The sequence below is a fragment of the Myotis daubentonii genome, chromosome 2 (genome assembly GCF_963259705.1).
Source record: "Myotis daubentonii chromosome 2, mMyoDau2.1, whole genome shotgun sequence".
Classification (NCBI taxonomy): Eukaryota; Metazoa; Chordata; class Mammalia; order Chiroptera; family Vespertilionidae; genus Myotis; species Myotis daubentonii.
In genome coordinates this window covers 27,301,621-27,315,496 of record NC_081841.1, presented here as the reverse complement: position 1 = coordinate 27,315,496, position 13,876 = coordinate 27,301,621, and the positions used below count along the sequence as shown (strand labels likewise).

At 42.6% G+C, this 13,876-nt stretch overlaps 2 protein-coding genes across 6 annotated transcripts in view; one reads left to right on the top strand and one right to left on the bottom strand.

Moving 5' to 3' along the window:
* PLBD1 (phospholipase B domain containing 1) overlaps positions 1 to 13,865 on the top strand; it is a 52,860-nt gene extending 38,995 nt beyond the window's left edge. For 4 of the 5 annotated variants that reach the window (XM_059682264.1, XM_059682266.1, XM_059682267.1 and 1 more), the window contains exons 7-11: positions 6,124 to 6,324; positions 6,433 to 6,573; positions 9,829 to 10,014; positions 10,692 to 10,798; positions 13,581 to 13,865. In XM_059682264.1, the coding sequence (XP_059538247.1) occupies positions 6,124 to 6,324; positions 6,433 to 6,573; positions 9,829 to 10,014; positions 10,692 to 10,798; positions 13,581 to 13,763 (818 nt within the window). In that variant the 3' untranslated portion in view covers positions 13,764 to 13,865. Of the gene's footprint in view, positions 1 to 6,123; positions 6,325 to 6,432; positions 6,574 to 9,828; positions 10,083 to 10,691; positions 10,805 to 13,580 lie in introns of those variants that run through there. The other variant, XR_009451169.1, reaches the window with a different exon arrangement.
* Positions 5,633 to 13,876, bottom strand: part of ATF7IP (activating transcription factor 7 interacting protein) — a 126,673-nt gene continuing 118,429 nt past the window's right edge. The window contains exon 15 of the mRNA XM_059682263.1: positions 5,633 to 7,264. Coding sequence (XP_059538246.1) covers positions 7,232 to 7,264 — 33 coding nt within the window. The 3' untranslated portion in view covers positions 5,633 to 7,231. The remainder of the gene's footprint in view (positions 7,265 to 13,876) is intronic.

Below are 13,876 nucleotides of genomic sequence, written 5' to 3'. Positions count from 1 at the left end.
GCAGCTGTTGATCAGCCGTTGCCTCTCTCTTTCTCTCCCGGCTTCACTAGCAGCCATGCCTCTGTTTCTCTCGGGCCTAAGAGATAGGCCTGGAGATGCTGACTGGCATAGAAACCAACCACTCAGAACCAAATCTGGGTGAAGTGTGAGGAGTCAAAGGCTGCCTAGGAGGCGGAGCTTTTGACACTGACTGGCATAGAAACTGACCAATCAGAACCTAATCTGGGTGAACCAGGAAAGGAAAACCTAAGATGAGGGAGTGAGGAGGGGTTTTAAGAGCAACAGCTGTTTTGTGTAAGGTGTAAGAAAGTGGTTCGATTTGTTAATGACCACTTTGGCAGTATAGTGCGTATGGCTGCCTATCAGTCCAGATATAGGGATTATGTGTTTTTGTCTGCCAAGAGCATCTCCTCCTGCTGAAAAAGGTTTCCACTCTCCCCCATTTAAGCAATCCTATCCTATATAATCTATCTATACTAATAAAGGGGTAATATGCTAATTAGACCGTGTCAACCGGCCATCTTCCGGATGTCTGACTTCTTTCTGGACAAAGCCATGGTGGTGGGGGCCGAGGCAGAGGCAGTTAGGAGCAATCAGGCCAGCAGGGGAGGGCAGTTGGGGGTGAGATCAGGCAGGGGAAGGCAGTTAGGGGTGATGAGGCAGGCAGAGACAGTTAGGGGTGATCAGGCTGGCAGGGGAGGGCAGTTAGGGGTGAGATCAGGCTGGCAGGGGAGGGTAGTTGGGGGTGAAATCAGGCCAGCAGGGAAGGGCAGTTGGAGGCAACCAGGCTGGCAGGGGCGGGCATTTGGGAGCAAGATCAGCTCGGCAGGGGAGGGCAGTTAGAGGCAATCAGGCAGGCATGCAGAGACAGTTAGGGGAGATCAGGCCAGCAGGCAGGTGAGCAGTTAGGAGCCAGTGGTCCCAGATTGCGAGAGGGAAGTCCGACTGCCGGTTTAGGCCTGCTCCCCTCGGGCATCAGTAGGACATCCCCTGAGGGCTCCTGGACTGTGAAAGGGCACAGGCCAGGCTGAGAGAGCCCCCTACCCCCAGTGCATGCACTGGGCCTCTAGTATAATATAAAGTAGATAAAATAATTTATTACTTGCCAAAAACAAATTTCAATTTGGTGTGGATGATGAGAATGTTGATTAAATATAAGCCCACCTTCTATTGATTCCATATAAGCTTTAAGAGACCTAGTCTTTCCTGTAGCGGAACCCCTGCAGGACATTTGGAGTCCACAGCAACGGGTTTCCTGTGTTTGAATACATAATAATATGAATCCTCCATTGACCACATTCCTACCGCAGGATTAAGCAGAAATGTCTTCAAGAAATACTTACTTGCCTGATTGATGTGGCTCAATGGTTGAGCATCAACCCATGAACCAGGAGGTCACATGGGTTTGATTCCCAGTCAGGGCACATACCTGGGTTTCAGGCTCCATCCCTAGTAGGGGAAGTGCAGGAAACAGCCAATTGATTCTCTCTCATCAATAAAAACATTTAAAAAATACTTACTTGATTGAGGAATAATCACTGGCAGGAGAAGCGGGAATTGATTGGTACCAGTTAGGATTTGGGCGAGAAGAGAAGCAAATAAATGCCATTCTGGAAGGTGGGAAGATGGGTCCATTATGGAGTTGATGAAATAAACAGCTGTAGGATTTCGTGTCCTGGGATAACAGGGCACCCACAGGCTTCCTTTTCATAGAGTGAGAAAGCAGAAGGTTCTCCTGCTACATACAGCAATGTGAGAACAGGGGTTCTGTGGAGACCCAGAGGGAGCAGAGGTGGACAGGAAGAGCAGTCTGTGCTTGCACCTTTTTAAAAAGCTCCTGAGAGCCCAGCCAGCGTGGCTCAGTGGTTGAACATTGACCTATGACCCATGGTTCAATTCCCAGTTGGGGCACATGCCTGAGTTGCAGACTCAATCCCTAGTGTGGGGTGTGCAGGAGGCAGCTAGCTGATCAATGGTTCTCTCTCATCATTGATGTTTCCCTCTCTCTCCCTTCCTCTCTGAAATCAATTTTTAAATAAAAAGCCCCTGAGGGAATTCCGTCTCTAGGCTGGAAACCGTTGCACAGTGCTTGGTTGGTGCTTTCCACAGGTCTGAGAAGTGATACTGCCTTTGTTCAGCAGTGGGTGCAAAGTTGTTGCTTTTTCTTTTTTAAAAACAGGAAAGAACAGAGAGTTCCCAAAGTGTCCCATCCCTCTGTGTTAAAGTCAAATGGCAGCAAGGCATTTTAAAGCAATGTCGTACAGTTGGATTACTATTACTCTATGTTAACTACTGAAGGTTATAGCAAATAACCTTCAAAACTTTGTGGCTGGAAACAATATGTGAACATTACTGCGTTTGAGTCCACAGGATTGCTAAGTGATTCTTTCTAGAGAAGTAAACTGGCACATTCCCTGCATCTGTGGTTGGCTGGGGTTGGTGGGCAGCTCTACTGTTCTTGGAGGAACTCTTGCACATTTGGGGTTGGTGAGCTGGCTAGAGACTGGTCCTCCTCCGTGTGGTCTCTCATCCTGGAGACCAGGCAGACTGGGCTGTTTGCACAGCAGTGGCAAGGTTACAATAGAGTGAGCGGAAGTGTGCAAGGTCTCGGAGGGCTAGCCTCAGGACTGGCACACTGTTAGATGGAGCAAGTTCCAAATCCAGCCCAGATTTAAGAGATGGGGAAACAGGCCCCTTGATGGGAGATGCTGCAAAGTCTCATTGCAGGGAATATGGGCGAGAGGGAGCAGTGCAGAAATGCAGCACAGCTATTTGTACAAGCATGAGTCATATCACTGACCCTGCGTTGTGCATTATTTACTTCTTTGGTCAACGCTCATGCTACCCTTTTGGAAAAAAGCGATGTGTTTTGGTCTTTGGAGCTCTGGAGCAATTCATGCATGAGGTGTGCAAATGGGTACATTTTGAGTGCACTGATAGGCTAATAAGGGTAAACATTCTGAGCAGTATCTAGTGGCATCAGAAGGTAGTGGTCACTGTTTACTTTTCTGATTCAAGTGGGTTTTATGTTTTTTGGTTTTTTTATTTTTATTTTTTGGTTTTGGTCTTGAAAGGTGATTTATTCACTGTAAGAGTTCCCTTTTAGTTCTTAATTAAATTAAGCAAGAAGCTTACTATGAAATGCTATTGGCAGGGTGGCTTTTATCCTGGAGTGTTTTACTTTCTCCTGATCTAAAATGGTCCACCTTCCAACAGAAACAGACTTATACATAGAAAAAACAAACTGCTGGCTGCCAGAGGGGAGGATGTTGGGGGACTGAGTGAAAAAGGTGAAGGGATTGACAGGCAGTTACAAAATAGTCCTGGGGCTGTAAAGTACAGCATAGAGAATATAGCCAATAACGTTGTAATAACTGTATGGTGCCATTTTACTGCAAATATCAGGGGAACACTTTGTAAAGTATATGCTGTACACCTGAAACAAATACAAAATAATATTGAATATAAGCTGTAATTGAAAAAAATTTTAATTAAAAAAAAGTCTACCTTCCAAAACTGCCCATTGCAGATATGAGCAAAAATATAATTTTACACAAAGAACATTTGTTTCTCTTACAATGCAGTATTTCAGGACTTGGTCCCCTCTCTGTGCCTTTTCCTTTTTTTTGAAATTGTGCCTTGACCAGGAATTGAACCAGTCACTTCTTGGTTCATGGGTTGCCGCTCAACCCCTGAGACACACTGGCTGGGCTCCCTTTTTAAAAAACCTTAAACTCTAAACTCTAGAGTTGGACTCCTTGACCAGAAGGTTTACAAGCCAGTTCATCTTTGTTCTAGAACTCTGGGTGGCCTACATTTTTCCATCTTTAGTCAAGTCTTGCTCTTGAATGAAAGATTACTCCTTACATGTTAGTATTGTTCACTCGCCCTCTTGTGTCCATAGAGATTGTAGCACTCTCTATGGGGTGAATGAGCAAGTTTATCGTGCAGAAATACAGCATTTTCTGCTTAGAGAGCGTTCTCGTGGCTGCCAAATATGGTTGTACAGCTTAGTAAACACTGGGAAACAACCCCAGCCCAAGAGGTAAAGGAAAGGTCATTGAAACCTCTGCACATTTTACTTGTGAAGCCATGCATCCTATGTCCAGGCTGCATCTTCCCAGAGGGGTTGCCCATTAAAATTCATTCAGGGCTGCCTGCCATCCAGGCTTATGCCACCTGGAGTGAGCAACATTCTCTCCTGTATACGAACTTCTGTACAGCCTTGTGGAGGCTCAGATGGGTTAGTTGGAGACTGCTGTCCACATGTCACTTTCCTACTCAGAAATTAAAATCAGACTGTTAGAGCTGAATGATGTCACTTAGCCCCAGGTTATCAGAGGAAGGGATTAAGGAACAGAGAGGCAAAATGAGAAGTGGCAAATTGATTAGTGGTAATACTGAAATGTGGCCTTCTGGCTCCCAATTCATGCTCTGAAGTCTTACTTTTAGCTTCAGGTGACCCCTGTATTTGACCCCACCCTACCTATCCAGGTGTTTGCTGAGTGAATGATGACCCAACTGTATTTCTAATGTTTCTTTGCCCCCACCTCCCAAAACTCCCACTCTCCATGCCATATCTATTCCTACTATACCCCTTTGTTCATATTTACTGTTCCTACCTGCAATGCTCATGCTCTTTACCTGGTCAATGCTTAGTTCCAGGTCCACTTCCTCCGAGAAGCTGTCCTCCCCCAGCCTTCACTAAGCCAGAAGAGGAAGGGCCATGAGGCTTAGCACAGGTGTTCAGGCTTAGTTGAAGAGCAGTGGCCAGGATGCAGGACCTGCATTCTTGGTCTGCCAGGAGATGGCTGTTTGATCTTGAATAGATGCCCCCACCTCTCTGAGCCTCATTTTGCTCTGCCCAATTATGAAAGCATCGGACTACATTGGTGTTTGTTGCTGAATGTATGGCATGAATAGTGCTGGTGAGGTGGTATTAAGTGGTTCGTGGACAAGTATTTTGGGCATGTTAGTAGAAATGAATTTGTTTCATTAAACCCATCATTCCCTAAATATTATACTAGAGGCCTGATGCACGAGAATTCGTGCAAGAGTAGGCCTTCCTTCCCCCAGCTGCTGGCACTGGCTTCCCTCCAGCCCCCGGGTCCCAGGCTTCCCTCCTCCAGCCGCCAGTAGGCACCCAGGACCCAGCTGGCTTCCCTCCGGCCCCAGCGTCATCAGGAAGGACATCCGGAATGACGTCCGGTCTAATTAGCATATTACCCTTTTATTATTATAGATGTGACAAGGCTAGATATTTTAAGCTTGAAAGAGAGTTGATTTAAGGAAAACTCTGATGTAAACAAGTAGTAATCATGTGACAGAAGTGGTAAGTATCAAAGTGTGGAGGTTTGTGAAGCCCCAGAGGAGCCTATACCCAACTTCTCACTCTCGCTTGGGCCCTTCTCTCACGATGGTTTAGCAATGAGGTGGTTATCACTGTTAGCGGCTGATGACAATATATCTTCTCTCCTTGTTACAGCTGCATCTGGTATTCCCTGATCTTCACCACACTGATTGTGGTATAAAGTACAAAACAGGTCTTTAAAAAAAGACTTGTGGCTTCCCTGAGCTTTGTGTTGCCTCCATTGTTTATAAAAAGCATTGACCCAGAGTGTTCAAAACCATGTTCACTTTTATAAATGTAGATTTTTATTTATAAAAGTCACTTAAACTCCTTATGTAAAATTTGGAAATACAAAGAAGCAGAAAGAGAAGAAAGGCGGCACCCATATTCTTACAATCCAACAATGAACCCTGTTTATATCCCTCCACAATTGGAAGTTGACCTGCAAAAATCCTAGCAAGTGGGGATCTATTTCTGTTCAGCGTTAGGGGAAGTTGGAATATTCCTGATTTAATATATTTTTGTCATCACAAATCATAAAATCAAAGAAATGTCAATGTGGAATCAGGGATGGGGTCCAATGGCATGCTTTTAAGCAGCAGTTAAATTACTGCCAGAGGTGACCCGTTCTGGGAGAGGCTACTGCAGGTCAAGGGTAATAACAACTGATATTCTTTGCAACGTGCATCACATGTCTGAAGCTCTTTGCTAATAACGGTGGCTAAGTATTTCACGTGTGTGTATGCTGACTTGCTGACTTGTCTCTCCTGCAGGGTTTTTAGTGTCTCTGGATGACTTTTACATTCTTAGCAGCGGTTTGGTACTGCTGCAGACCACCAACAGCGTGTATAATAAAACCCTACTAAAGCTTATGACACCCGAGGCTCTCCTGGCCTGGCAGAGAGTCCGTGTGGCCAATATGATGGCCAGTAATGGCAAGCAGTGGGCAGAGATATTTTCAAAGTACAACTCTGGTAAGCAGCCCTGCAGAGTACCTTTTCAGGAATGTACATATGTTTGGATTTCGAGTTAACCAGTAAAGCCATACCCATGCCCTGCTTCCTGTCTCTCCCATTTTTCAGGCACCTATAACAATCAGTACATGGTCCTGGACCTGAAGAAGGTAAAGCTGAGGCACAGCCTTGACGCAGGCACTCTGTACGTGGTGGAGCAAATTCCTTCATATGTAGAATATTCTGAACAAACTGATGTTCTACGGAAAGGTATCTTCTTCATACTAGAAGTCGGAAGGATGATGAGTGTGTGTGTGTGTGTGTGTGTGTGTGTGTATACATGGTGGGGAACATGTGGTGTGTGAGTGTATGATGGAGGGGCGTGTGCTGGGGAAGAAAGGATGGGAATGCCACTGCTAGTTTCACTGGGAAAGAATTTCCAGGTTCAGCACAATGTATAAAACCTGCACCTTGAACTCTTAAGTGACCATGTGTAGACTGGGACAGACCAGGCATTCACCATCTTATGACTGTCATGGTTCTAATATTACCTCCTCTCCTGGGTTCCCGAGTTAAGCTTTTAGTTCAATTCAGTGAATATTTATGGGAGCGCCATGCTGGCCCAGGAACCAGAAAAGTACAGATGCAGGTACAAAATCCCTGACCTTTAGGAACTCACAATCTGGTAGGGAAGCAAGGGACAGAAAGCAGCCATTTTAGCTAGCACCCAGACACCAAAGAACGATGACAAACAGATTTAACTAAAGATTTCACAAACCCCAGTGGTGAAACCAAAGGAGCCGTTATCAGTGGGAGGAGTCAAGGGAGGTGGTTCTGGAGGACAAGAACGTAGCCCAGATGTTGAAGCCCGGGTTTTGGAGTCACACTGTCTTGATGTGAATCTCTGCTCCTCAGAATCTCAGGCAAACTATTCACTCTCTCCAAGTCTCACTTTCTTCATCTGCAAAACATGACAGTAATGGGACAGGTCCACAGTCAAATTTATAATTTTGAATTCTCAAAATCTCAAAACTCTAAAACCAAGGTTTGTGTTTTATTTTTTGTTTTGTTTTTTTTGTTTTTTGTTGTTGTTTCTTTGGGGGGGCGGGGGGAGACGGGTGTCCCTAATCACTTGATAGCAAAATATGACCTGATATGAACTTATTTGGAAGCAAGAGCTTGAACCGTCTATTTATATCTTTGTTCCCTCTTCTCTAGAGAGACTGTTTATATATTAGGCTACAGAAAGATCACTGTGTGTGTGTGTGTGTGTGTGTGTGTGTGTGTGTGTGTGTGTGTTAATCCTCACCCGAGGATATTTTTACATTGATCTTTTAGAGAGAGTCGGAGAGAGAGGGAAAGACAGAAGGAAATATGGATGTGAGAGAACCGCATCAATTGGTTGCTTCCTGCCCTGACCAGGGCCCAGGCTGGGGAGAAGCTGCAACCAATGTACGTGCCCTTGACCAGAATCAAACCCAGGTCCCTTTAGTCCGCAGGCGGACACTCTTTACACTGAGTCACACCAGCTAGTGCGGAAGATCACTCTTTGAATACTAGGTGCTTCCCACAGAGATTGCAACGCCATATCTAATATATGCATGCCATTGCTGTTCTAAAATATTAAAAAAAAAAACCTGAATTCTGAAACACATCTGGCCCCCAAGAGTAAACCTTTATAATTTCACAGGGTTGTAAAAAAGATTGAGAAAATTCTTGTAAATTCTTGAGCACATTGCTGGATTTATGAGCACACACAATAAGTCCTCGCTGAATATTTCTTGAATAAATGAAACTGAAGATGATGTTTGACTGGGGGTTTAAAGCCCAAACAGGAGCTCACTAATTTGACAAGGGGAAGGGTCAAGCAAATGAAGCGTGAGAACTGGTGTGACTGAGAAACTATTAGCTTAAGATAGCCAAAGGAAAGGCTATGAAGTGTAAGATAGGTAATCAGGGGAAAATATCAGCCTTGTATAGCCTGCTAAGCAGTTTAGTCTTTATGCTTTAGGACACAGACGTTTCTGAAAAGGGAGGGTAGGCTAGAGAGCAGAGAGAAGACAGGAGATCAATTAGGAAACTACTGAAATAGATGGGCTGACGGATGAGTCGGTACAGAACCAAGATAAGGTATCGACCCTGGGGATCATGGCCTGGTCCTCAGTTTCCCAGGTCCCCAAATCAACTTTGTAATGACACCTGGAGTGAGCCATCTCAGCAGGAATGGCTCACATCAATGACGTGTACACTATATGCATAAAGCAGAATTAAGGTGGAAACTTCCATTGCTAAGCAGATACGACACTACCAGGTAGTAGACCTATGTCCTTTTTAGGGAAGAAAAAGTCTGAAAAGTTAAATCATTAGTTGGTTACTTGGTTAGCATGACAATTCAAAACTGAGACCCTCGAGGTCTGACCTTGAAGGCTGGTCCATCCAGCTCTTAAGAGCCTGACAGTAACAGCAGGCCTCCAAAGAGAGATCTCTGAGTGGTGATGTCCCTATGTTGACTGATCATCCAGGCCAGTATAATCTGGGATGTTCCTGAAATGATTTTACTATGGTTGTGTCACATGTTTGATGCTTAGTGACTAGTGGCCTTGGCACACTTCCCAGTTTTGAATGAAGCTGAGCCTTTCTGAATGCTTAGCAGTGGTTCTCAACCTTCCTAATGTCGCGACCCTTTAATAAAGTTCCTCATGTCGTGGTGACCCTCAATTTCATTGTTACAAATTGAACATAATTAAAGCATAGTGATTAATCACAAAAACAATATGTAATTATATATGTGTTTTCCAATGGTCTTAGGTGACCCCTGTGAAAGGGTTGTTCGACCCCCAAAGGGATCCCGATCCCCAGGTTGAGAACTGCTGGCTTAGAGTCAAAGGAGTTGAAAGCCTACTGGAACCTTAAAGATCATCTCCATTCCTCTCATATTACTGACTCTCCTTTTCTCTCCCACTGCTAAAAAAAGGAAATGAAAACAAAGAACAAACAAAAAAACAATGTTAATTAACTGCCTAAGCCCTAGTTGTTCAGCCCTGAGCCTAGAGTCCATCCAGGTTTTCTGGTCCCCAGCACTTTGTTCCTCCACTTTCCTGGCATATTATATTCCCTGTTCGGACCACGTTGTGAAACCATCTTTTGGCATTTCACTAGCCAAGTCTACTGAAATGAACTCCCCAGACCACTTGGTGTTATACTTCATTTTGCTCTATAAATGCTAAGATTATTTCCTGGTTAAGAGATTGCTTTAAGAATTTTGGGTGAAAACCAAAGAATTCTGGTGCTCTTTCCCCCTAATGGAATAATGTAGAGGTATACCAATTCTGTAAATTATAATGATTGGTTTGACTGCCAGGGTTCACAAAGTTTTATTTTTTATATAATATCAGTATCATGTAATTACACACCTATGCCAGGTTTCAAAAGAAACTACCATAACATTTCTTTTGTCCCCTCTCTTTCCTTTTCTGTCTCCCTCCCTGTCAATCCCACTCTTCCTTCCCTTCCATTCCAAATCAGGATATTGGCCTTCCTACAACGTTCCTTTTCATGAAAAAATCTACAACTGGAGTGGCTATCCATTGTTAGTTCAGAAGCTGGGTTTGGACTACTCTTATGATCTGGCTCCACGAGCCAAAATATTCCGGCGTGACCAAGGAACAGTGACTGACATGGCATCCATGAAATATATCATGCGATACAACAGTACGTAGCACATTTCTCAGGAATCATTCTTCAAAACTCCTTTTCTTCCCCATGGATAAAGAATCCATGTAAGTTTATCATCTCTGTACTAGAAGGAATTATAAGAAGATAATGAATTAAGTATTTTGTATTCAATTCATATTATACATATTTTATACTCAACAAATAAAATTTTGTCCACCTTCATAAAATGACAGGGGAAAGATTCTATAGATTTTTTTTTAATTGAAAACTTATATGTGAAACACAGAAAAACCCGTAAGATGTACTTTTTTTTTTTTTTTTACTATCACTCCCATCCCCCAAACACAGGTTTCCTTCCAAGGACAAAAGCAGCCAATAAAGCAAAAATTATTCATAAATACTTTATTTTTTAACAGTATCAAAATCAAATTTGTAATTATTTTGTGGAAAAATATTGATGCACATTTATCTTGTTAATCTTTCATCCACTCTTCACTGTGCAAGGTTCTTGAGAACAGGCTGGGCCTGGAGCAGGGAACTTAGAGTTGCCTCTTCCTAGTACAAGCCAAAGGAGACTTCTGTATCCGGGAGCACACTGGGCTGCAGAGGCCTCACTGATTATCTAGCTTTTAACAGGTCCAAAAAATTTATTGTGGATCAGTGTTACCTCAGAATAGTCTGTGCTCACTCTTGTCCCAATCTCTGTTTCCTAGATTATGAGAAGGATCCTTACAGTAAGGGTGATCCGTGCAACACCATCTGCTGCCGTGAAGATCTGAACCCATATGACCCAAGTCCTGGAGGTTGCTATGATACGAAGGTAGCATGCTACTGACTTTTGAATTTAATTTCCACCAGCACCTACACCTATTTAAAGGCAAAGCTGCAAAGGTTTTGGTGGCATAGAGCACAACAATGTCTCTACCCATTACTTGATTCAGGGTTCACCTTTTTCAGATATTCTGGTGATAGGTGCCATTGCCTAACTTCAAGTCCCTGCTCTGCCACTTAACCCATTGTACGCCATAAGCATCTGTAGAGCAAGTGGTGGACCTTCCCCACACACCACACGCGTCTATAAAAAAAAAAATGTTTTCCCTAAGTGGCAGCCCTGACCAACTTTAAAATAATTTTTCGTGAGAATTTTCAGCTGAAAATATTCAAGAACACCCGAATTGTGAGTAATATATTTATTTTTATAACTAGAGGCCTTGTGCAAAATTCATGCATAGGTAGGGTCCCTAGGCCTGGCCAGCAATCAGGGCCAATCAGGGCCTTCCGGCTGCCAGCCAGGGCCTTCCTTCGTTCCGCGCTGCCCCCTGGTGGTCAGCTCACGTCATAGTGAGTGATCAAACTCCCAGTCTCCCAGTAGAACTCCCGAGGGGACACTTTGCATATTAGTCTTTTATATATATAGATATTCATTGCAAATTCAATTTTTAAATTAAATTCAAAATATCATGGCATGTGGGGATGGTTTCTGTTTTGGACATGTGGCAGTTAACTGTTAATAGTAAATCACATCATCTTACAATGCTTCTGTTTCCTCATCTGTAAAATGGAAGTAACAGTACTTGCCTCATATGGCTGTAGAGAAGAACATTTAATATCTATAGACTGTTTAGAACAGTACTTAGTGGGTTATTTGAAAATGTACACATCATGATGATGATGGTGGTAATAATGTGGATATCTAAAGTTTTCCAGACTAGCCCAAAGTCCAAAGAATATATTGATTTTACATTAAGTAGAAATTTAATTTAGCTGAAGGAACAAGTATTGGACCAGACACAAAATCATTAAAGGGTTTTTAATTTTTAGCATGCTAGAATTGATAAGTGCTATAACGTATCTTATAAGTAATATGTTTGCAGTGGTGGTCTGAAATAGCTCATATAGATATGAGGACCAGTTGTTAAAATCAGTTGACTGTGTTGATAGCTTGAATTCAGCCATGGTGGGAGTATTTACACCCTGGAAATCAGCAAACATTACAAATTAGGGCCTTTTTTCCCCCCTCAGAGAGTTAGTTGTTAAAAAATTTACCTGGATACTCCTGGGTTTGGGAGATCCAAGGGGGTATGCTAGTTATTTTAGTTGGTGGAGAGAATCATTTTACCACATCCTTTTGTACTTTTGGTTTGGGCATGTGTCTTTTCATTTGCAACTCCAGTCCTAAATTCTGGAAGAAATCTGTGAGAAGAGTTCTGTTCTATCTTCAACTCTGAAACTGTAAGAATGTCAACAGCCCCGCTTCCCCCCCCCCCCCACACACACACATTTTTTTTTTTTCCTATCAGCCTAAAACCTAAATAGGAGATGCTTTAGAATAGCCTGAGTTCCAGCTCACCCTACATTATAGGTATGTGATGATGGAAAAACTTTAGCCTTAATGACTCTCAATATGTTATGAAATGCAAATAAATAAATAAACAGCGGAATCTAATGAACAAAATGAACAAGCAAAATAGATACAAACAGAGCAGGCTGACAGCTGTTGGAGAGGAGGGGTATTAGAGGACTGGGTGGGGCATGGGGCAGGGATTGAGGAAAAAAAGAAAAAACTCATGGACAAGAACAACACTGAATTGCCAGAGGGAGGAGAGTATGGGGGGGATAAATGGTGATAGAAGGATACTTGACTTGGGGTGGTGAACACAATACAGTGTACAGATGAGTTGTGGAACTGTGTACCTAAAAGCTATATAAATTTTGTTAGCCAGGATCACCCCAATAAATTCAATTAAAAGGGGGGAAAATTAGTGGGTAAAGTGCTTGGCACACATGAAGCCCCAATGAATGTTTTTGTATTTATTTTTTATGGCATTTGCAAACATTCAGTGAAGTGTGTAACATGTTAGTTATATCCATTCCAGAATATACAGAGAATTACCCTCTGCTGCCTTGCCTAGAATCCAAGCCGACCTGCCATTTGTCAGATTTTACTTTCTTCTGGAAACATCTGCCAATTTTTCATCAAAAATAAAGTTCTGTTGAGGATATACTTTAAAAACATTTCTCTTGAGCCATTCTGAATATAGGAAAAATCCTAAGTTATGAGACATTTTCTTCTTTCCCCTCTAAGGTTAAGAACTGCTGCTATCCATCCCTTAGGTGTTTTTGAGAACCATGGGCATTTTTTGATATTGAGCTCCACTTTATAACTTGCTACTGTACTGATTAATAAAACTTTTATTGAGAAATTAACATTTTTTTGGCACTGCACCAAACACTTACTTTCATTAAACCTCATGACAACCCTTCTGTGAAGTAGGGTTATCAGCCTACTTTACAGCTGAGAAAACTGAGCCATATGGAGGTTATTTTTTAATAAATTTTGGAGCTAGAATTTTGATTATGAGTAGTTCATTACAGATCTCACACTTTGGCTACATTCCTAATACCCTCCTACTATTCAATTCATATGTGAATGCCAAATGAAGACAGAATAGCAGATTGTGGAAGTTGGCAAGATTTTGTTTTAAAGGGGCTAATATTGTGACTTTGGAAATGGGTTGGAGGGGGAGGAGAAAAAATAGGGATTTAGTCCATTTTTTTCCCAAATTGTTTTTCTAAAATGTCTACCTCTTCTCTCTCTCCAGGTGGCAGATATGTACCTAGCATTAGAGTACACAGCACATGCCATTAGTGGTCCCACAGTACAAGGTGGCCTCCCTGTTTTTCACTGGAAGCGGTTCAACAACACTCTCCATGAGGGCATGCCAGAGGCCTACAACTTTGATTTTATTACCATGAAGCCAATTTTGAAACCTGACATAAAATGAAGGACGATAAGAAAATAGAAGGCTGCAAATAAGATACCAAAGGCACTATTTTAGCTATGTTTTTCCATTCACAATTAGTCTTAATAAAACGTATTAAATTTAGTCTGTTACTG